This window comes from Stegostoma tigrinum, chromosome 45 (assembly GCF_030684315.1).
Source record: "Stegostoma tigrinum isolate sSteTig4 chromosome 45, sSteTig4.hap1, whole genome shotgun sequence".
Lineage (NCBI taxonomy): Eukaryota > Metazoa > Chordata > Chondrichthyes > Orectolobiformes > Stegostomatidae > Stegostoma > Stegostoma tigrinum.
The window spans coordinates 7,357,250-7,381,392 of record NC_081398.1 but is presented as its reverse complement, the minus strand read 5'-3'; the positions used below and the strand labels follow the sequence as shown (position 1 = coordinate 7,381,392).

Genomic DNA, 24,143 nt, shown 5'->3' with positions numbered 1-24,143 from the left:
GGATTGTGGGAGATATAGCAGTTTGGATTGGAAATTGGCTTGCTGAAAGAAGACAGAGGATGGTAGTTGATGGGAAATGCTCATCCTGGAGACCAGTTACTAGTGGTGTACCACAAGGGTCGGTGTTGGGTCCACTGCTGTTTGTCATTTTTATAAATGACCTGGATGAGGACATGGGAGGATGGGCTAGTAAAGTTGCAGACGACACTAAGTCGGTGGAGTTCTGGATAGTGACGAAGGATGCTGTAGGTTGCAGACAGACATAGATAAGCTGCAGAGCTGGGCTGAGAGGTGGAAAATGGAGTTTAATGCGGACAAGTGTGAGGTGATACACTTTGGTAGGACTAACCGGAACGCAAAGTACTGGGCTAATGGTAAGATTCTTGGTAGTGTAGATGAGCAGAGAGATCTCGGTGTCCATGTACACAGATCCTTGAAAGTTACCACCCAGGTTGACAGGGCTGTTAAGAAGGCATACAGTGTTTTAGCTTTTATTAATAGAGGGATCGAGTTCCGGAACCAAGAGGTTATGCTGCAGCTGTACAAAACTCTGGTGCGGCCGCACTTGGAGTATTACGTACAGTTCTGGTCACCGCATTATAAGAAGGATGTGGAAGCTTTGGAAAGGGTGCAGAAGAGATTTACTAGGATGTTGCCTGGTATGGAGAGAAGGTCTTACGAGGAAAGGCTGAGGGACTGGAGGCTGTTTTCATTAGAGAGAAGAAGGTTGAGAGGTGACTTAATTGAAACATGTAAAATAATCAGAGGGTTAGATAGGGTGGATAGGGAGAGCCTTTTTCCTAGGATGGTGACAGCGAGCACGAGGCGGCATAGCTTTAAATTGAGGGGCGAAAGATATAGGACAGATGTCAGAGGTAGTTTCTTTACTCAGAGAGTAGTAAGGGAATGGAACGCTTTGCCTGCAACGGTAGTAGATTTGCCAACTTTAAGTACATTTAAGCCATCATTGGACAAGCATATGGACGTACGTGGAATAGTGTAGGTTAGATGGGCTTCAAATCGGTATGACAGGTCGGCACAACATCGAGGGCCGAAGGGCCTGTACTGTGCTGTAATGTTCTATGTTCTATGTTCTATGTAAAGAAGAAGAAAAAGCACTGTCAGGAAGAAAAAGAACGGGTGGGGTGGATGATCTCTGGCTGCAGTGTCCTACTCCGCCACCATCTTGCTGGAAGGAAGAGGACATTGGAACCTCTGCTAAGGAGAATAAGAAGGAAGAATTGTGACTTGGAATTTGGTGATGGTGGAGGGGTGGAGGAGATTCTTGCAGCGGGTGGAAAGGGGTGTGACAGGAGAGGAGGATGAAGGAGAAGATTGTATGGAGAATAGCCATTCTTGTTTTAGATTAGATTAGATTCGCTATAGTGTGGAAACAGGTCCTTTGGCCCATCAAGTTCACACCGCCCCTTGAAGCATCCCACCTAGATCCATCCCCCTATAACCCACACACCCCTGAACACTACGGGCAATTTAGCATGGCCAATCCACCTAGCCTGCACATCTTTGGACTGTGGGAGGAAACCGGAGCGCCCGGAGGAAACCCACGCAGACACAGGGAGAATGTGCAAACTCCACACAGTCGCCCGAGGCGGGAATCGAACCTGGGTCCCTGGCGCTGTGAGGCTGCAGTGCTAACCACTGAGCCACCGTGCCCCCCCAGAGGTGGAAGAGGTGGTCATAGAATCACGCAGCACAGAAACGACCCTTCAGTCCAACTCATCCATGCCGACCAAAACTTGTCCCATTTAAGATAACAAAGTGTGAAGTTGGATGAACACAGCAGGCCAAGCAGCATCTCAGGAGCACAAAAGCTGACGTTTCGGGCCTAGACCCTTCATCAGAGAGGGGGATGGGGAGAGGGTTCTGAAATAAATAGGGAGAGGGGGGATGCGGATCGAAGATGGAGGGAAAAGAAGATAGGTGGAGAGGAGACTATAGGTGGGGAGGTAGGGAGGGGATAGGTCAGTCTGGGGAGGACGGACAGGTCAAGGAGGTGGGATGAGCTTAGTAGGTAGGAAATGGAGGTGTGGCTTGAGGTGGGACGAGGGGATAGGTGAGAGGAAGAACGGGTTAGGGAGGCGGGGACGAGCTGGGCTGGTTTTGGGATGCAGTGGGGGGAGGGGACGAGCTGGGCTGGTTTTGGGATGCAGTGGGGGAAGGGGAGATTTTGAAGCTGGTGAAGTCCACATTGATACCATTGGGCTGTAGGGTTCCCAAGCGGAATATGAGTTGCTGTTCCTGCAACCTTCGGGTGGCATCATTGTGGCACTGCAGGAGGCCCATGGTGGACATATCGTCTAAGGAATGGGAGGGGGAGTTAAAATAGTTCGCGACTGGGAGGTGCAGTTGTTTATTGCGAACTGAACAGAGGTGTTCTGCAAAGCGGTCCCAAAGCCTCCGCTTGGTTTCCCCAATGTACAGGAAGCCACAACGGGTACAGTGGATACAGTATACTACATTGGCAGATGTGCATGGTGAACATCTGCTTGACATGGAAAGTCATCTTGGGGCCTGGGATGGGGGTGAGGGAGGAGGTGTGGGGGCAAGTGTAGCATTTCCTGCGGTTGCAGGGGAAGGTGCCGGGTGTGGTGGGGTTGGAGGGGAGTGTGGAGCAGACAAGGGAATCACAGAGAGAGTGGTCTCTCCGGAAGGCAGACAAGGGTGGGGATGGAAAAATGTCTTGGGTGGTGGGGTCGGATTGCCTGCATTTGTAAATAATATGAAATATGAGCATTTAATATAGATCTGGAGCTAAAGGAAACCTTGATAACTCACAGTTAGTTGTCAAGTGGAATGATATTAACGTCTTGCAGTTCACTGAGGGGTTCTGAGTTGCTATGGAAACATGCAATTTCATTTGTATGTTGGGTAAAGGCTTCAATTTCCTTTCTGGAACCTATCCTGCTGTTACTGTTGTCCATTGGAGTTGCATTGGAAGGATTTATGAGCTCATAGTGAGCCTGTTAAAAACACATCTGCCTTGACCATCAAATCCTGGAATGGGACTCAGACCCAGAGCTTCTGTCTCAAAGACAAGAGCTCAACTAGTTGTGTCACAAGACCTTCACTAACCTGTTATATAAAAACCACAGTTGGAATGGTGGGTATCATTCCAGCCACTGCATTACAGGCAGAATGTATTGGACTAAAATAGTATCAGAGATAATGGGAACTGCAGATGCTGGAGATTCCAAGATAATAAAATGTGAGGCTGGATGAACACAGCAGGCCAAGCAGCATCTCAGGAGCACAAAAGCTGACGTTTCGGGCCTAGACCCTTCATCAGAGAGGGGGATGGGGGGAGGGAACTGGAATAAATAGGGAGAGAGGGGGAGGCGGACCGAAGATGGAGAGTAAAGAAGATAGGTGGAGAGAGTGTAGGTGGGGAGGTAGGGAGGGGATAGGTCAGTCCAGGGAAGACGGACAGGTCAAGGAGGTGGGATGAGGTTAGTAGGTAGCGGGGGGTGCGGCTTGGGGTGGGAGGAAGGGATGGGTGAGAGGAAGAACCGGTTAGGGAGGCAGAGACAGGTTGGACTGGTTTTGGGATGCAGTGGGTGGGGGGGAAGAGCTGGGCTGGTTGTGTGGTGCAGTGGGGGGAGGGGACGAACTGGGCTGGTTGAGGGATGCAGTAGGGGAAGGGGAGATTTTGAAACTGGTGAAGTCCACATTGATACCATATGGCTGCAGGGTTCCCAGGCGGAATATGAGTTGCTGTTCCTGCAACCTTCGGGTGGCATCATTGTGGCAGTGCAGGAGGCCCATGATGGACATGTCATCAAGAGAATGGGAGGGGGAGTGGAAATGGTTTGCGACTGGGAGGTGCAGTTGTTTTTTGCGAACTGAGCGGAGGTGTTCTGCAAAGCGGTCCCCAAGCCTCCGCTTGGTTTCCCCAATGTAGAGGAAGCCGCACTGGGTACAGTGGATGCAGTATACCACATTGGCAGATGTGCAGGTGAACCTCTGCTTGATGTGGAATGTCATCTTGGGGCCTGGGATGGGGGTGAGGGAGGAGGTGTGGGGACAAGTGTAGCATTTCCTGCGGTTGCAGGGGAAGGTGCCGGGTGTGGTGGGGTTGGAGGGCAGTGTGGAGCGAACAAGGGAGTCACGGAGAGAGTGGTCTCTCCGGAAAGCAGACAGGGGAGGGGATGGGAAAATGTCTTGGGTGGTGGGGTCGGATTGTAAATGGCGGAAGTGTCGGAGGATAATGCGTTGTATCCGGAGGTTGGTAGGGTGGTGTGTGAGAACGAGGGGGATCCTCTTGGGGCGGTTGTGGCGGGGGCGGGGTGTGAGGGATGTGTCGCGGGAAATGCGGGAGACACGGTCAACGGCGTTCTCGATCACCGTGGGGGGAAAGTTGCGGTCCTTAAAGAACTTGGACATCTGGGATGTGCGGGAGTGGAATGTCTTGTCGTGGGAGCAGATGCGGCGGAGGCGGAGGAATTGGGAATAGGGGATGGAATTTTTGCAGGAGGGTGGGTGGGAGGAGGTGTATTCTAGGTAGCTGTGGGAGTCGGTGGGCTTGAAATGGACATCAGTTACAAGCTGGTTGCCTGAGATGGAGACTGAGAGGTCCAGGAAGGTGAGGGATATGCTGGAGATGGCCCAGGTGAACTGAAGGTTGGGGTGGAAGGTGTTGGTGAAGTGGATGAACTGTTCAAGCTCCTCTGGGGAGCAAGAGGCGGCGCCGATACAGTCATCAATGTACCGGAGGAAGAGGTGGGGTTTGGGGCCTGTGTAGGTGCGGAAGAGGGACTGTTGGAACTCCCCACCTACGTCCGTGACACCACCCACGCCCTCCACCTCCTCCAGGACTTCCAATTCCCTGGCCCCCAACACCTCATATTCACCATGGACGTCCAGTCCCTATACACCTGCATTCCGCATGGAGATGGCCTCAAGGCCCTCCGCTTCTTCCTGTCCCACAGGCCCGACCAGGCCCCCTCCACCGGCACCCTCATCCGTCTAGCCGAACTCGTCCTCACCCTCAATAACTTCTCTTTTGACTCCTCCCACTTCCTACAGACTAAGGGGGTGGCCATGGGTACCCGCATGGGCCCAATCTATGCCTGCCTCTTTGTAGGTTACGTGGAACAGTCCCTCTTCCGCACCTACACAGGCCCCAAACCCCACCTCTTCCTCCGGTACATTGATGACTGTATCGGCGCCGCCTCTTGCTCCCCAGAGGAGCTTGAACAGTTCATCCACTTCACCAACACCTTCCACCCCAACCTTCAGTTCACCCGGGCCATCTCCAGCATATCCCTCACCTTCCTGGACCTCTCAGTCTCCATCTCAGGCAACCAGCTTGTAACTGATGTCCATTTCAAGCCCACCGACTCCCACAGCTACCTAGAATACACCTCCTCCCACCCACCCTCCTGCAAAAATTCCATCCCCTATTCCCAATTCCTCCGCCTCCGCCGCATCTGCTCCCACGACAAGACATTCCACTCCCGCACATCCCAGATGTCCAAGTTCTTTAAGGACCGCAACTTTCCCCCCACGGTGATCGAGAACGCCGTTGACCGCGTCTCCCGCATTTCCCGCGACACATCCCTCACACCCCGCCCCCGCCACAACCGCCCCAAGAGGATCCCCCTCGTTCTCACACACCACCCTACCAACCTCCGGATACAACGCATTATCCTCCGACACTTCCGCCATTTACAATCCGACCCCACCACCCAAGACATTTTCCCATCCCCTCCCCTGTCTGCTTTCCGGAGAGACCACTCTCTCCGTGACTCCCTTGTTCGCTCCACACTGCCCTCCAACCCCACCACACCCGGCACCTTCCCCTGCAACCGCAGGAAATGCTACACTTGTCCCCACACCTCCTCCCTCACCCCCATCCCAGGCCCCAAGATGACATTCCACATCAAGCAGAGGTTCACCTGCACATCTGCCAATGTGGTATACTGCATCCACTGTACCCGGTGCGGCTTCCTCTACATTGGGGAAACCAAGCGGAGGCTTGGGGACCGCTTTGCAGAACACCTCCGCTCAGTTCGCAAAAAACAACTGCACCTCCCAGTCGCAAACCATTTCCACTCCCCCTCCCATTCTCTTGATGACATGTCCATCATGGGCCTCCTGCACTGCCACAATGATGCCACCCGAAGGTTGCAGGAACAGCAACTCATATTCCGCCTGGGAACCCTGCAGCCATATGGTATCAATGTGGACTTCACCAGTTTCAAAATCTCCCCTTCCCCTACTGCATCCCTCAACCAGCCCAGTTCGTCCCCTCCCCCCACTGCACCACACAACCAGCCCAGCTCTTCCCCCCCACCCACTGCATCCCAAAACCAGTCCAACCTGTCTCTGCCTCCCTAACCGGTTCTTCCTCTCACCCATCCCTTCCTCCCACCCCAAGCCGCACCCCCCGCTACCTACTAACCTCATCCCACCTCCTTGACCTGTCCGTCTTCCCTGGACTGACCTATCCCCTCCCTACCTCCCCACCTACACTCTCTCCACCTATCTTCTTTACTCTCCATCTTCGGTCCGCCTCCCCCTCTCTCCCTATTTATTCCAGTTCCCTCCCCCCATCCCCCTCTCTGATGAAGGGTCTAGGCCCGAAACGTCAGCTTTTGTGCTCCTGAGATGCTGCTTGGCCTGCTGTGTTCATCCAGCCTCACATTTTATTATATTGTATTGGACTAAAGACAGTTTAGAGTAAAGGGTTAACTATACAACTATTGTGACAAAAATACTAAATGCGTGCTGTGGAATTCTGATTCAGCATTCAATCCCTCTACTCGAGTGCCAGCAGTAGATACTATGCACAAGATGCTCTGCAACAATTCCCCAAGACTCCTTTGGCAACATTTTCCAAATCCACAACCACTACCAGCCACAGGAAAAGGGCAGCAGACACACCATCACCCGCAAGGCCTCCCCTCCAAGCAACACACCATCCTGACTCAGAAATATAATGGCCTCTCCTTCACTGTGTCACGTTCAAATGTCTGTAACTCCCACTGTAAAGGCATTGTGGGTATCCTTGTACCACACAGACTATAGGCTCATCACCACCTTCACAAGGATGGTTGGTGAGGAGTAACAAATACTAAGGGGACAGACGCCTTCTGATGTGTCCACTCTGCCCCTTCCCAAGCATTTTACCTTCCAAAATCCAACATAGGAAATCTGCCGTCCTTACCAGGTCTGGCCTACATGTGAATCTAGACCCACAATAATGTGGTAACTCACAACTGCCCTGTGAAATGGTCCAATAAGTCACACAAGGGGTCTTGGGGGTGGACAACATATATTAGCTGCGCCAGCAATGAAGCATCTACTTGGGGAAATAGTTCACAGGATGTTTGCAGCACAGAAGGAGTCCGTTCAGCCCATTATATTCATGTCATATTACTACAAGTTCAGCACACTGAGATCTACCCCATGCCTTTTCCCTTTAGACCTGCAAAGATTACTTCAAATAATTATCCAACTGACTTTTGAAATCTTTGATGCAATCTACTTTTACCACATTCTTGGGCAGTGTGTCCACATCCTAACCATCTGCTGTATTAAGCCCATTTCTCGTGTTGCCATTGCTTCTTTTGTCAAACATCTTATATTGATGCCCACTGGTTCCCGAGTAGTAACGTAGGTCACTGTCACAAAATATGTAAATACCCGCAATAAACATCCGATTGTTTCCTCAACACACTGTTTTAATTTGGACAGAAAATGGACATCCTGAACCATACTAAATTACTTTGATCTTGGTGGAACCCACTCACACCATATCCTTTCACAAGGTGTGGGGATCACTGGTCAGCATTTGTTGCCCATTCCCTGACTGCCCCATCTACTGATTAACTTGCTAGGCATTTTCAGAGTGAAATGTCAACCACATTGCAATGGGTCTGGGAGTCATGAGGAGGCTAAACAGTCGAAGGAAGGCAGATTTCCTTCCCCGAAGAGCATTAATGAACCAGACGGGTTTTTACAACAATTGATGATAATTGTCAGGTTGTCATCCCTGAGACTAACTCTCAATTCCAGATTTCAAGTAAGATGGCAGTGGAGTAGGGCTTCTTGGCCCAGGCTTGTCCGCTCTGTCAGCTTTTCTTTACATTTTCTTCGTTCCTCTCCTCTTGTTTGTTTTCTCTTCTATTTTATTTCACTTACTTCTTGGTGAAGATCTTGGTCATGGCCCAGCAGCACAGGCTCGAGTAGGTCCAGCAGTGTGGATTCATGGCAGTGGTCTTGGAAACGAGTTTGAGTTCCCAGTGGCTTCTGTATCATCCAGGCAGTCCTAGCACCAACTCATGGTTACAGCTGCAGAAGCAGGTTTGGGTTCCCAGTGGCATCTGCGCCCAGCGCAGATTCATGGAGGACATGGCGGAGCTGAGTTCGGACACAGTGCCAGTCCTGGCGACATCAGTGGCATCGGAGATGTGGACCCAAATCAGACTCATGGCGATGGTGGAGTCAAATTTGGGCCAGTGCGGTACCCCGCAATGTTAGTGTTGGTGAGGTCCGGTGAGGATTCATCATGGCAAGGACGTCAGCAGAGGTGGCACGGTGCTGAAGAGTGGTGACTTTTGTTCCAGCGGCAGCATGGTGAAGGGGACTCGTGCCTGGCCACTCGGCTCATGGCCCATGAAGGAGCACTTAACAAGTGTAAAGTTGGACACTTCATTTTTATGCCTTTATTGTTCATAGAGTCATAGAGATGTACAGCACGGAAACAGACCCTTTGGTCCAACTTGTCCATGCTGATCAGATATCTAGATAAATCTAGTCCTATTTGCCAGCATTCGGCCCATATCCCTCTAAATCCTTCCTCTTCATATACCATCCAGATGCCTTTTAAATGTTGTAATTGTACCAGCCTCCACCACTTCCTCTGGCAGCTCATTCCATACATGCCTCTGTGTGAAAACGTTACCCCTTAGGTTCCTTTTAAGTCTTTCCCCTCTCACCTTAAACCTAGCACCTCTAGTTTTGGAGTCCCTCATGCTGGGGAAAGGACCTTGTCTATTTACCCTATCCATGCTCCTCATGATTTTATAAACCTCTAATAAGGTCACCCCTCAGTCTCCAAGCTCCAGACAAAACAGTCCCAGCTTATCCAGCCTCACCCTACAGATGAAACTCCCCAATCCTGGCAACATCCTAGTAAATCTTCTCTGAATTCTTTGAAGTTTCACAAAATTCTTCCTATAGCAGGGAAACCAGAATTGCACACATATTCCAAACATAGCCTAACCAATGTCCTGTATAGCTGCAACATGACCTTCCAAATCCTATACTCAATGCACTGACCAATAACTCAAATATACCAAACGCCTTCTTCATTATCCTATCTACCTGTGATTCTACCTTCATGGAACGATGAACCTGCAGTGCAAGGTCTCTTGGTTCTGCAACACACCCCAGGACCTTACCCTGAAGTGTGTAAGTCCTGCCCTGATTTACCTTTCCAAAATGCAGCACCTCACATTTATCTAAATTAAACTCCATTTGCCACTCCTTGGCCTATTGGCCCATCTGATCAAGATCCTATTGTACTCTGAGGTAGCCTTCTTTGCTGATGACTACACCTCCAATTTTGGTGTCATCTGCAAACTTACTAACCATACCTCCTATGTTCACATCCAATTTATATACTTAGCAAAAAGCAGTGGATCCAGCACTGAACATTGTGGCACATCTATCTCAGTCTTCTATCTTTAAGCCAGCTCTGTCTCCAAATGGCTAGTTCTTCCTGTATTCCATGTGGCATACCTTGCTAACCAGTGTACCATAAGGAACCTTGTCGAATGTCCATTGAGAAATCATGACCCATGTTCTGCCCTCATCAATCCTCTTTGTTATTTCTTCAAAAAACTCAATCAAGTTAGTGAGACAACTTCCCATACACAAATCCATATTGACTATCCCTAATCAGTCCTTGCCTTTCCAAATACATGTAAATCCTATCCCTCAGGATTCCCTCCATCAACTTGCCCACCATCAAGCTCACTGGCCTACAATTCCCTGGCTTTTCCTTACCACCTTTCTTAAATAGTGGCAGCATGTTAGCCAACCTCCAGCCTTTCGGCACCTCGCCTGCGGCTAACGATTGTACAATTATCTCAGCAAAGGGCCTAGAAATCACTTTACTAGCTTCCCACAGAGTTCTAGGGTATACCCGATCAGTTCCTGGGGATTTATCCACCTTTATGTGTTTTATGACCTCTAGCACCACCTCCTCTGTAATGTGAACATTTTTCATAACGCCACTATTTATTTCCCCACATTCTATATCTTCTGTATCTTTCTCTGCCAAAACACCGATGCAAAATACCATTTAGTACATCCCCCATCTCCTGTGGTTCCACACATAGGTGGCCTTGCTGATCTTTAAGGGACTCGATTCTCGTCCTAGTTACCCTTTTGTCCTTTATTTGTAAAATCCCTTTGAATTCTCCTAGACCCTATTGCCAAAGCAATCTCATATGCTCTTTTTAGCCTCCTGATTTCCCTCTTATACTCTTCTAAGGATTCACTTGACCTCTACTTTCCTCTTTTTCTTGACCAAAACCTCAATTTTTCTTGTCATCCAGAATTCCCTACACCTACCAACCTTGCCCTTCACCCTAACAGGACATACTGTTCCTGGAGTCTCATTATCCCATTTTTTAAAGCTTCCCATTTTGCAGCTGTCGCTTTACCTGCAAACATCCGCCCCAATCAACTTTTGAAAGGTCTTGCCTAATACTGTCAAAGTTGGCCTTCCTCCAATTTTGAACTTGAACTTTTAGATTTGGTCTATCCTTTTCCACCACTATTTTAAAACTAATAGAATTATGGTCATTGGCCCCAAAGTGCTCAATTCACTTACACATCAGGCACCTGCCCTGCCCTATTTCCCAAGAATAGGTCAAGTTTTGCACCCTCCCTAGTAGGTCCATCCACATACCAAATCAGAAAATTTTCTTGCACACACTTAACAAATTCCTCTCCAACCAAGCCCTTAAGACTGCCAGTCCCAGTCTATGTTTGGAAAGTTAAAATCCCCTACCATAACCACCCTATTACTCTTATAAATAACTGAGATGTCCTTACAAATGTGTTTCTCAACTTCCTGCTGACTACTGTTGGGGCTATTGTACAATCCCAATAGGGTGATCTTCCCTTTCTTATTTCTCAGTTCCACCCAAATAACTTCCCTGGATGGATTCACAGGAATATCCTCCCTAAGTACAGCAGTAATGTTATCCCTAATCAAAACACCACACCCCATCCTCACTTGCCCCCCCCCCCCCCCCCCATCCTTCCTTTAGCATCTATAATGTGGAACATTAAGCTGCCAGTACCGTCCATCCCTGAGCCGTGTCTGTATAATTGCTATGATATCCCAGTCTCATGTTCCCAACCAAGCCTTGAATTCATCTGCCTTACCTGTTAGGCCTCTTGCATTGAAATAAATGCAGTTTATCAGTCCTACCTCATTCTCTGCTTTCTTCCTGCCTGCCTTGACTGTTTGAATTGCTCCTTTTCCCAACTGCACTAGCCTCAGACTGATCTCTTTCCTCACTATCTCCCTGGATACACCCACCCCCTTACGAGTTTAAATGCTTCTGAGCAGCTCTTGCAAATCTCCCCACCATTATATTAGTCCCTTTCCAATTCACGCGCGATCCACCCTTCTTACACAGGTCACTTCTACCCCAGAAGACATTTGTGCACCAACTCTTATGTTTTTGTGTAGGCTTATGTGTTGTAAGATGGCACTGGACAGTGGCAACAGTATACAACACTTTTCACTGTAATTTGCAACAAAATACATGTGAAAATAAATAAAACAAACATTAATTGAATTTAAATTCCATTAGCCTGTAGTGGGATTTAAAACCAGTGTCCCCCACAGCATTAAACTCGGGCCCCTGGATTTGTAATCCTGTGATGTTTGCCAACTCCTTCCGGAAAATCGATATAGGCTTGAGGTTGCAAACTCTGTCCAAGATGTGATATTTTTCGTAGTTCCTTCTTCGGCTGCTTTCAGCTGATTGTTTAAGCGCAGTCGGAGGGTGTTTAACAAGTGGACAATTCCAGGCCACTTTTTAGACTGAGCGCAAGCAACTTTTGCACAACAGAGAAAGAAGGAATCCACAAAACACACACACACACACACACACACACATGCACGCACACAGATATGCCCAAAATTCTGATTCACTGTTGTAAAAGCTTAATGAGGAACAGAAAGGACAATGTCTTGCATCAAATGAAATAAATTGAAATACTTATGCTAGGAACACGAGGATTTTGATCAACAAACAATGTCATTTTTCAAAAGTGAACAGAATAACAAATATCAACATTTTTAGTGAAATATATGTAATTATAAAGACTCAGCAAAAACCCACACCCGCTATTTCAAACAATGACATCGAAAGCACATTCAACCTGTAAAAAAAATCACATGACAGCTCATTTGATCATGTGATCCAGCAGTGACTGTACCATTTTACAGGCAGGGAAGGGGGAGTAAAGGTTCAGTTCGACATCATTTAAGAAAGAAAGGTGATCTCTGTTATTAAGTAAAAATTGTAATAAAGTTTGAAATTAACATAAGTAGAGCTGCGTTTGTGAGGTGTCTGATTGCTTGTCTTTTCTTTCCCTGTTGTATTTGTTTTTCGATGTTCACCACCTCTCTTTGTCAGTGGACGATGCAGGATTTGCTACATTTCACAATCAGCTGGAGTTTGTAACATTTCTCTTCCGGAAGAGGCTGGACCTGGGCACTAGGAGATGGCTTCTTTACTGTGCTGTGGCCCGAAGCTGGCAGCTTGTGGCATTGTCCTCAGTATCTGGGGAGTGATTATGTTGGTGAGTCCAATTCGATCCCAGTCCAGTCCAAACTAAACGTTGGGGGGGAGGTGAAGACACGGCTTGTGTCACCTTCATCTCTGTTGGGCCTAATTGCCCATACCTCCATTCCTGGGACTGCCCTCGGTGAGAATCTGGTGATGGAGATCCAGAGGCTGAATTGGGGAAGAGGTTTTGGGTGGTTAGATTATCTGGTGAGGGAAGCCAGCTGTGCAGAAAACTATAGCAGGCACGTGGAAAAGAAAAGGAAGATAGAAAGGGTGAGAGAAACCAGGGAAAACAGAGAGGGAGAGATGACTGATGATGAGAGGTAAATGATTTAAGGAAGAAAGAATAAGTGAGGGTGGGAAGAGACAAGTGTGGGGGGGGGGGGAGGAGAGAGAGAGAAAAACAACAGAAAACTAGGTTTTATTAGGGGGAGAGAGAAAGAGACAGAGAAAACTGGAGGGGTGGGAGAAAAGGTAATAATAGAGATAAAATGAGGGCTAAATGAAAGATTGGGGAGGGTGGAGTGTTGGAGAGTGGGAGGGACAGATAGTGACAGAGAGACAGAATAAATGAGAGGGAATGGATGAAGGGCAGATAATGATGGAGTGAATGAGAGGTGTGTGTATGATAGGAGAGACAGACTGGTGGAGATACAGGAGGAGTTTGAAGGAGATTGGTAGAGTGGTGGTGCATGTTTGTTATCTCCATTTTAAAGTTTTCATTAGCAGGCTGAACATCTCAGCTGTTCATACAGGGTGAATCCATACCTAAGGCTTGGGCAGTGGTGCCTAGGATTTTTCTGGAGATCAGTTGGAGAATTAGAAATAGAATTTATTGTCAGATATACTCAAATATACAAATACATGTGCATTTTTCACTGTACTCAAAGTTGCTATTCTCCAGTGCCATCTTGGTTACCATGTGAACTTGTGATGATACACTGTGCCCTACCAACAGGGATCTTTGATGGACAGCTGTTGCTTATTTCTGTGCCTTCAGCTTCCTGAGTGTGGGACATGTGCCTGCATTGTATGCATGTATTCTGTGGTGCTTTGTCAAATTATTTAGCTTACTATAAGTCCAAAGTTACATTGTGACCACCTTGGCAGACTCTGATGTCGTGAACAGTGATATATTAGTGTAGGATCCTAGTCTCTGGCTGTGCACAAGATTCTTTCTCAGTCATGCCTTCTGTCTTTGTTCCAACTCTGATATTGGCTAAACTGTTGGAGTTGAATCATGCCCTTGTCTTACGTCCATACATGTGGATTTAGTTGTGGGGGTTGAACGATGGGTAGGAATGACTGATGTGCCAATTGCTCATCCTGAATTGGTACTCGCCAGAGCTGGCCAGCTGAGGCCAGGTTCTGGGAAACAAACTGGTCTGTGCTAGATCTCAAGGTGATGTGTTCAGTCTGTAGTGCCTGGAACAATAATGTATTCTGCTTATGACATGCATTTAACACAGGAAAGTGTCTTGCTTCCTTCACAGGAATGTTAGCAAACAAACTGTAAATAATACCCAGACTCAGCTGGCATGTACTACTTTGATCAATGAATGGTGACATGTTGTAAAGCCAGTGGAAGGAACATTTTGGGTTGATTTCAAATAATGTTTGATGCATGCTCTATCAAAGCCTTCTCCCCTAGAAAGGCGTTGTCTTTGCAACGTTAGTTTCTGTTCTTTAATCTCAATGTTCCCTGGTCATGGCTGTATATGGTCACCAAGGAGATGTCCTCTGGAGATTGACTAAGTCCTTGAGAGATTGTGTGGTGTGGAGAGGCACACTAGAAGAGGCAAGCAGCAACAGACAGCTTGGCTGAACAGAAGTGGAATGTCATGGGAGCTTGATGTTTCCTGTTTAGTTGCCTTTGTAGCTAGGTCTTTTTAGGCTCTAAAGGCAGCGATGGGTATGAGGAGAAAACTGACCTGGTATTGAGATGGAGGATCAGCCATGATCATATTGAACAGCAAAGTAGGCTCAAAAGATGAAGTAATCTGTCCTTGCTTCTAGTTTCTATAGAGCCATACAGCATGGAAACAGACCCTTTGGTCCAACTAATCCAGGCTGACCATCTTTCCAAGCTAAACAAGTCTCACCTGTCTGCGCTTGGCCGATGTCCCCCTAAACATTTCTTATTCATGTGCTTATCCAAATGTCTTTTAAATGTTATAATTGTACCCATCCAACACTTCCTCTGGAAGTTCACTCCATGCACGAACCACTGTGTTTAAACAAAAATTGCCCCTCATATCTTTTTAAAATCTTTCTGCTCTCATCTTAAAAATATGTCCCCAGTCTTGAAATCCCCCCACTCTAAGGAAAAGATGCCTACCATTTACCTTTATCCCCTCATGATTCTATAAACCTCTATAAGGTCACCCTTCAGCCTCTTACGCTCCATGAAAAAAGTTCCAGCCTCTCCTTTATAACTCAAAAACTTAATTCCTGGTAAATGTCATCTTAACCCTCTCCCAGCTTAATAGCATCCTTACCATGATATGGTGACCAGAACAGGCCTCATTAACATCCAGTACATCTTCAACATAATTGAATATTATTTCTAAGAGGGGTGCTAATCTAATCCTGACAGTTAATTCAAGGTGTGCCTGGAAAGGCCTCCTTTTAACAATGGCATCACTTTGTCACCTTGAGCTAGGGTTCCCGCACTTGGGGTCGGGACCCTGAGTGAGATCACAGAATTATGCGGTACAGAGAGGCCCTTCAGCCCATCGAGTGTTCGTGTATTTTAAAAAAAACTCTAAATCTATACTCGCTCCACTTTCTAGCACAGGCAAGCTGGTATTTGGGGATCCTGAGCTCTGAGGCAGAAATAGCCTCTGGAACTGTCAGAGTTACAACAGCTGTGTGCCTGGTCCCTCAGCTCCTGCTCTGTCTGTTCTCACTGAGCGGGTCACAACAATGTTTTGAGCCTCAAAATCATGGTGCAAAAATATTTGGGAAGCTGAGCCCTGGAGTCTTTTTTTAAATGGGAGATTTCTCACAAAACAGCAACCTCCTCTTCTTCCCCAATCCTTGTATCTAAACATTGCTGCCGCTGACCAGGGGAAATAAAGATTGCTATTACGCTGATCATCATGAAGCCCGAGACTGGGATGTCCTGAATTCATAAAAGGTGGGTTTTAAAAAAAAATCCAAGAGAATGGAAGCTGCTCTTGACCCTGTTATGGAATAAATTAGAATGGGCTATGATTCCAGAGAGGAGAAGGGTTGTGGGGGGTGGGGGGGGGGTGGTGGAGATTGTGTGTGAGGAAGCATGTTTGTTTGTTTTTTAAATACTGTGTGATAAATGACTTGGAACTCGCTGTCCTTGTGTGTAAGCAGAAGTGATGCATGAGCTCAAACGGAAATGCAATGGGCACTTCAAGGGTCACTAGGATGATCTCTGTGACAGATGGATTATCTTTGAATAAAGGTTAAACAGATTGGGATTCTATTCACTGGAGTTTAGAAGAATGAGAGGTGATGTCATTGAAATACGTTCTTAAGGGGCTTGACAGACTAAATGTTAAGAGAATGGCTCCTTCATGGGAGAGTGTAGAGCCAGAGGGCACATTCTCAGAATAAAGGGGTGCCGGCTTGAGACTGAGATGAAAAATTTCTTCTGACGTTTGAGAGTCTTTGGAATACTTTGCCACAGACAGAACAATGGAGGTAGAGTCCTTGTGTTAATTGAAGGTTGTTGGAGATTCTTGGTCAATGGAGGAATCAAGGGTTATGGGGAAAGGGTAGAAGAGTGGATGTGAGGAATGTCGGATCAGCCATGATTCTGTTGAATGGCAAGGCAGGTTCAAGGTCTCGGATAACAAATTGTGAAGCTGGATGAACACAGCAGGCCAAGCAGCATCTCAGGAGCACAAAAGCTAACGTTTCGGGCCTAGACCCCTCTGTCAGCTTTTGTGCTCCTGAGATGCTGCTTGGCCTGCTGTGTTCATCCAGCTCCACACTTTGTTATATTGGATTCTCCAGCATCTGCAGTTCCCATTATCTCTATCCCAGGTTCAAGGTCTCTCCTGTTTCTCCATCTTGTGGCCTAAGGCAATAAAGAGGTAGGGCCACTGATGAAAAGAGTGGGGGAACATAACTGATCTAAAGAGGGCTGGCATGGATTTAATGGCCAAAAGACTTGTTCTTGAATTAGTGTGATGTGGCACTCCCTGCTTTGGGAGTGAAGAGTTTAAGGTGGTGCTATTCTGTTTTCAAACCTGTCTGTTTTTAACGTGTGTTCCAGGTCCTACTGGGAATCTTCTTCAACATCCACTCGGCTGTTCTGATTGAAGATGTTCCCTTAACTGAGGAAGACTTTACTACGTGAGTGCATTTGGGGAGGTAATGTTGAGAGGTGCTGTTGGAAGGCCAGCAATCAAGTTGAACTCGGGCACAGGTTCTGGCCACTAATGGGCATGTAAATTCTTCATCACCAGGATGAGCAATAAATACCAGTGAGACACACAGCTGTGAATGTATTCCAGTTCTGGTTTAAATTAAGGGGGTCAAAGTTAGATACCAATAAATACAAATGGAGATCTCTTTATGGTGCTGAATAAATACAATTTCCCAAGAGTGTTATTGGGCTAAGTGAATTTAGTCCGAGTGTCATAAGATCTAATAGGCAGAAGTAAGCCATCCAGCCACTGAGTCCACTCCATCTTTCAAGTAGATCTAATAATTAAGATTAAGAAAATAAGGTGGGATGCTGTTTGGAGGGTCAGTACAGAATCAATGGGCTAAATGGCCTCTATCTGCACTGTAGGGAGCCTATGATTTTTATAATGGCCCAGACTTGAATGTCCTCTGTAATAAAGAATTCTGCAGATTCACTACTTCATGAGAGAAGAAACATTTCCTCATCTCTGTCCTAACTGGGCTACCCTTTCCTCTGAGATTATGCCCTCTGATCCTTGACTCTCCTGCAAGGTGGTGGTGGGGAGGTGGAAAACCTCTTGTCTGTGTCGGTTTGAAGGACAGCAAGGTTTGAAGGACCTGGGCATCTAAAGGCACGGCACCTAATGGTGAAGAGATTAAAACCACAGCAGATGCTGACCACACCTGAAGGATCACAAAGATCTCTGGGCCAGAGAAACACTGCAGATATACAGAGCAGGTGAGGGGCTGTGGAGGGTTTTGAAAACGTGGGCAAGAGCTTTAGAAATGAATTTTTTTTGAAAGATGCCGATGCCAGTTGGTCAGAGATAGGAACTGCAGATGCTGGAGAATCCAAGATAATAAAGTGTGAAGCTGGATGAACACAGCAGGCCCCGCAGCATCAGAGGAGCACAAAAACTGACGTTTCGGGCCTCGACCCCTCTCTGAAGGGTCAAGGCCCGAAACATCAGCTTTGGTGCTCCTAAGATGCTGCTTGGCCTGCTTTGTTCATCCAGCTCCACACTTTATTATCTCTGCTGGTTGGTGACTTGAGGACTCAATTGGATCTTGTGTGATTTCGGGGAAGCTTTGATGCCCCCTGTAAAATGGAGGACATAATGTAGGATTGCAGTTGTTGACTCTTGTTTGGCATAATAGTGTTTAGTTCTGGACTCTGGATATGACTCCTGGAGGGTGTTCTCTACCAGTCTGGTGGAAGGAGACTGGGGTTTTCAAGTTAGATTGTCAGACTTGATCTTCTACAGTCAGAAGATACAAACCAAGGAATGAACAAGGAAAGATTTTAAGATGATTAAAGATTTGGCTTGTTTAATTGAGAGAAACTCCTCCATCTGTTGGAGGGACCCCAAACCAAGGAGGTCTAACTTTTTATAAAGGCAAAACACTGCAGGAGCTGGAAATATGAAACAAACAATGCTGCAAAAACTCAGCAGATCTGGTCGGGGTGGGGGGGAGAGGAGATGGAGATGGAGACACAGAGAGACACAGACACACAGGTTAACGTTTCTGGTCTGGTATGACTCTTCCTCAGAATACTAAACCTTAAGATTGTAGCTTGGGCTGGAGGATGAATGCATTTCTTTGCAGAAGGTTTATAGGTAGTCTGGAACACTACTGCCTGCCCATCATTCCCCCCCTTCCCCAACACCAAAAAAGGTTATCCAAGCTGGGGAAAGGGATGTAATCAGGACAATATCGGTGAATTTTTCTCTGGAAAGATCAGCAAGGGCATATGAAGGCAGAATAGGTAAGTGGAGCAGCTGTATTTGGAGTGCTGTGTACAATTGTAGCTGCCCTGCTCTAGGAAGGATATTGTTAAACAGGAAAGGATGCAGAAGAAAACTTACAAGAAAGTTGTCAGGACTGGAGCATTTGAATTAAAAGGAGAGACTGGATAGGCTGGGACTTTTTTTTTGCCCTGGAGGGAGTGTCGGAGCCTGATGGATGACCTTGTGTAGGTTTATAAAATCATGAGGGGAATAAATAGTGTGAATAGTCAAGGTTTTGTTCCCCCAGGACAGTCTAAAATGAGAGGGCATAGATTTAAGGTGAGAGGGGAAAAATTTAAAAGGGAGTTGAGGGGCAACTTTACCCTAGGGTGGTGATTGTATGGAATAAGCTGCCAGAGGAAGTCAGAGGTTGGCATAATTACAACATTTAAATGGCATCTGAATAGGTACAGGGATAGGAAAGGTTTCGAGGGATATGGATGAAATGCAGGCAAATTGGACTAGTTAAGTTTGGAAAACTGGTTGGCAAGAACTGAAGTCAGAGATAATGGGGACTGCAGATGCTGGAGAATCCAAGATTAAAGCAGAGATGCTGCTTGGCCTGGTGTGTTCATCCAGCTTCACTCTTTGTTATCTTGGCAAGAACTGAAGGGTCTGTTTCCATGATCTATGTAGATAATGCCATGCACTCCTGAGAGCTGAGGCAGGCTAGAGGAGCTGAACGGCCCACTTGGATTCCTGTGGTATTGATGTTTCACAAACAATGATCTGTTTGAGAATGGACTCCAAGGGACTGAAGGAAGGGGAGGAGGGCTGTTAAAGTTTGGAGGTCGAAAGAGGAGGGTGTTGTGAAGCTACAGCAGGAGGGGGACATGCAATGTTAAAATTAGAGCTCGAACTTTTGTATCTAACTGGTTCCTTGCTTTTTGTGATCCACTTACAGCACTGATGCTCCACAGAGAATCTATCGAATCTACGAGCAAGTCAGCTACAACTGCTTTATTGCAGCTGGAATCTACATTGTCCTGGGAGGGTTCTCCTTCTGTCAGATTCGCCTTAACAAACGCAAGGAGTATCTGGTGCGCTAAGACATCTCATTATTTATTTAAAGTGCTGCCACCCTCTAACCCAAGCAACTGCTGTTACCTTTTTTAAATATTCAAAGATCTCTCTCTCTCTCCCTCTCTCATCAATTGTTGAAACAAAAATAAAATTGTACTTGAAATTTAAATGATGTGGTGGTGGGTGGCATTCAGATGTGTCTGAATAAATGTTACAAGGTGTTTGCTTGAAAACTTTCTTGTGGGAACCTCTTGTTGAAAGACTTTTTTCTTTTCACCTCCCTTGCCCCGTTCTCATTGTCCCTCTGGAATCCTTCCAAGTTGTGTATTCATCATTACATGGTCACACATAAGCCGCATCAGATTTGGTGGTACTTTGAAGCCTGACAACGTCAAAGCCATTTTGTTGCCGGAGTGGGTGAGGTTGGGATGGAAGAATAGGCTGTGGTGTTGAAACTGTGAACGTCTAGTTTGTCTTCCTAGATACTCTACTGTGAAGGAATGTATCCCATTTGGTGGCAGGACTGTTGTGATGCTTTTATTTTTGGAGTTAGTGGTTAGAAGGAAGGGGAGGACTGTCTCGCAGGACTTTTGGGGTGGTCAGCACATTAATTTGTGTAAAAGCAAAATAGTGCAGATGCTGGTAGTCTGAAGTTTTTAAAAAAAACTAATTCTGGAGAAACTCAGCAGGCCTGGCAGCATCCACGGGAGGCGTAAACAGTTAACACTCCAAGTCTTGTATGACTCCTCTTCGTTTCCAAAGAAGAATAGTGTTGAACTCAACATTAACTGTTTTTTGTCTCCCCAGATGCTTACCAGACTTGCTGAGATTCTCCATACTTTGTGTCAGATCCCTCTGGCATTCTATAGGTGTTGTACTCTTGTTGCTATGGTAATAGGCCTGCTTGGAGTTGGACTAAAGCTTCGAGGCCTAACCATTGCTGAATAAGGGCAGGGGAATTTCCCTGGCCATCTTTCACCCCAGTGTTTGTTTTCAGGACCAAAACTAATCTTGTGAAGGAAGCACAGGCAAAGCAAGGATCTGGACTACGGTTTCTGTTACCTGATGAAAATTGGAATCTCTTTAAATAATTTTCTAATTTTGCAGAAATAGAGGGGAGGAGAAACATTGACGCTTGTATTGCACATCAGTCAGTGTCAGTCACTGACCCATCCGGATGTGTTTAGAGAGTGATTTCAGAAGATTCCCATTTCCTTTCCAATTCCATTATTTCACAACCAATTTTTCATAGCAAGAGAAGTCTACAAATATTAATGTAGGACCTTGAGTCACGAGGCCCTGTCTGTTCATGAGAAACTTTTATTTTTGTCATTTTTTTTGAAGTTATAATTTGAGTAGTTTGTGTTGATGTAACTGTGGAAAACAAATGTAAATGATCCATTATTTGAAATTTTAGAATAATAAAATGGATGAAATTCACGGTATTTGAGCTTTTTTGTCATTTGAGTCTGTAAAGAGACAGCCTGATTGTGCTGTATGACAACAATGATTCTAAGCTGTAACGTAACTATGTGGCTGGCAGTTAATTGTCAATCGTCATTAACACACCCTCAGAGGCAATGTAATGAAAGACAAAATCTCAAAAGCAACTTTGATTTAAATTTTAATGTCATTGTGGGATTATGATTACCACTGAGCCCCTGCATGTCCTGTACATGTCCTTACCTTTGTACTAGAAGGCCTTAGTTCAAATCCAACCTGCTGCAAAGATGTTAGGATCATGGAGCTGTTATGTTGCAGGAGGACATTCAGCCCCTTGTGCCTGCATGCCTTGTTAAATGAGCATTTGTTATCCCTCTTTATTCATTCACAGGATGAGGATGTCACTGGCTAGGCCAGCATTTACTGCCTATCTCAACTGCCTTCTGGGCAATTAAAGAGTCAACCACGTTGCTATGGGTCTGGACTCATGTAGGCTAGGCCAGGCCAGATCTAGTAAGGATGGCAATATCCTTCCCTAAAGGATATTAGTGAACCAGATGGGTTTTTCCTGACAACTTGCAATGGATTCAGTCAAAATTAGACTCTTAATTTCAGATATTTACTGAATTCAAATTCCACCATGGCACGATTCAAACCCAGGTCTTCAGAACATTACCTGGGTCTCTGGATTAACAGTCTAGAGATAATACCACTAGGCCATTGGCACTAGGTAGTAATGCTCACGAAAGGCAATGTCCTGCTTTTCCTCCCATATTCTCGCACACTTTTTTTTTCTAATCTAATGTCCTCGAGTGCCTCAATTCAACCTCCCTCCACCTCCTGGCAGTGCATTCCATAACCTAAATATTTCATCTTTCCTCACTGTACCATTGCTGTTTTAGTGAATTACATTATACTTTCTCATTCTTGTTAATTTATACAAATAGGAATAGTTTTTCTCTAGCAACTCAATTCAGCCTGTTCATCATTATGAAGCCTCTATCAAATCTCTTATCAGCAGAAGGTCACTCCAAACAGAACAATGTCAACTTCAATATATCCTCCTGACTGATGTTCCTCATCCTTGGAACCATTTGAGGAGGCAATGACCTAGTATCACTGGACTGTTAATCCAGAGACACGGGTAATATCTGGGCACCAAGGTTTGAATCCTGACACAGCAGATGGTGGAGTTTGAATTCCAATTTTAAAAAAACAAAAATCTAGTCTAATGACCATGAATCCACTGCCAACTGTTGGGAAAAATCCATCTGGTTTGCTGTTGCCCTTCAGGGAAAGAAACTACCATCCTTTACTGGTCTGGCCTAATGTAACTCCAGAACGATAGCAGTAGTTGAGCCTTAACTGCCCTCGGGTAATTTATCTAGGCTGGCATTTATTGTCCATCCCTGTGATGTCTTCACCCTGTGAATGAATTTAACAAACTGTTCTTGTAAGCCACATTTGCATTCTCTCCAATGCATTCACGTCTGTACGATAATGTGATGCCCAGAACAGTATACTATACTTGAGCTGAAGTCTGGCAAATGTCTTGCATAAGTTCAAAACCACCCCATTGCTCTATGCCCCTACTAATAAAGCAGAAGACACTGTATCCTGACTGCTCTATTTCTGCCTGATATTCACTTTCAATTATCTGGGCACGCATACCTCTGCTCAGGTCCCTCAACTCCTGCAAACCCTTTAGAACTGTACCATCTATTTTATATTGCCTTTCAATGTTCATCCAGCCCATGTGATGCACAAGTAATGGAAAATATATATGATGTACACCAGCAGTCCTTAGCCACAGAACTCTAATCCTCTCTTCCTAGCTCTTCTGACAGGCAGAAGATACAGAAGCTTGAGCACAAGCACCAACAGGTTCAAGAACAGTTTTTTTCCCTGCTGTTATTAGACTCTGACTTCAAATAATCAGAGATAGCAAGAACTGCAGATTCTGGAGTCAGAGTCAATACAGTGTGTTGGTGGAGGAACACAGCAGGTCAGGCAGCATCAGAGAAGCAGGAAAGTTGACATTTCACGTTGGGACCCTTCATCAGAGTCTGATGTTTCTGACCTGTATTCATTTAGCTCCACACTATAGTAACTTCAAATAATGTTGCTTGTGTCAATGTTAATCTTGCTTTGCATGCCTCCTGTGAGGTGCAACCTTGTAAGCCTTATTCTGACTAAGCGGAATCTGTATGTCCTTGTTTGCTATGATTTTCCCATTCTCCTGGGAAAACAACAATTTTCACTGTACTTAGCTCCATGTGACAACAATAAATTAAATCAAATCAACATCCAAGGCCTACCATGATCACAGAGTGCTGCCTCTCTGAGGTGCGATGTGTAGCCAGGGATGATAGGCTGGCAGTCAGGTTTCGGATGACCTTCCCCCATTGCCTGGTTACCTGTCCACACCCAGGCACATATCTAACATGATAAGATGGCGGGTACATGACGTTGTTAATGAAACAAAGTGTTATTTTCTGATGGCAAATTAAGCGGAAAATGGCACTGAAAGAAATGTCAGCACTTTATACATATACTACAAGACAACTGGACAACTTGTACATACCGGGTTGCCAGATCTGATTGGACATCTTCCCGCCTCCAACGATTCCCGTCCACGCTCTACTCCAATTGGTTA

At 46.1% G+C, this 24,143-nt stretch overlaps 1 protein-coding gene and 1 long non-coding RNA gene across 2 annotated transcripts; one reads left to right on the top strand and one right to left on the bottom strand.

Moving 5' to 3' along the window:
- Positions 1-12,707: 12,707 nt before the first annotated feature.
- rnaseka (ribonuclease, RNase K a) lies at positions 12,708-21,489 on the top strand. The gene is made up of 3 exons (XM_048524215.2): positions 12,708-12,855; positions 17,098-17,177; positions 19,926-21,489. Exons 1-3 carry the CDS (start codon positions 12,778-12,780, stop codon positions 20,068-20,070), a joined length of 303 nt encoding a protein of 100 aa, XP_048380172.1. The 5' UTR covers positions 12,708-12,777; the 3' UTR covers positions 20,071-21,489.
- LOC132207320 (uncharacterized) lies at positions 12,740-24,126 on the bottom strand. The gene is made up of 2 exons (XR_009443433.1): positions 24,072-24,126; positions 12,740-13,010 (listed from the first exon to the last, which is right to left on the bottom strand). It is a non-coding gene; the product is annotated as an uncharacterized LOC132207320 (long non-coding RNA).
- Positions 24,127-24,143: the final 17 nt, after the last annotated feature.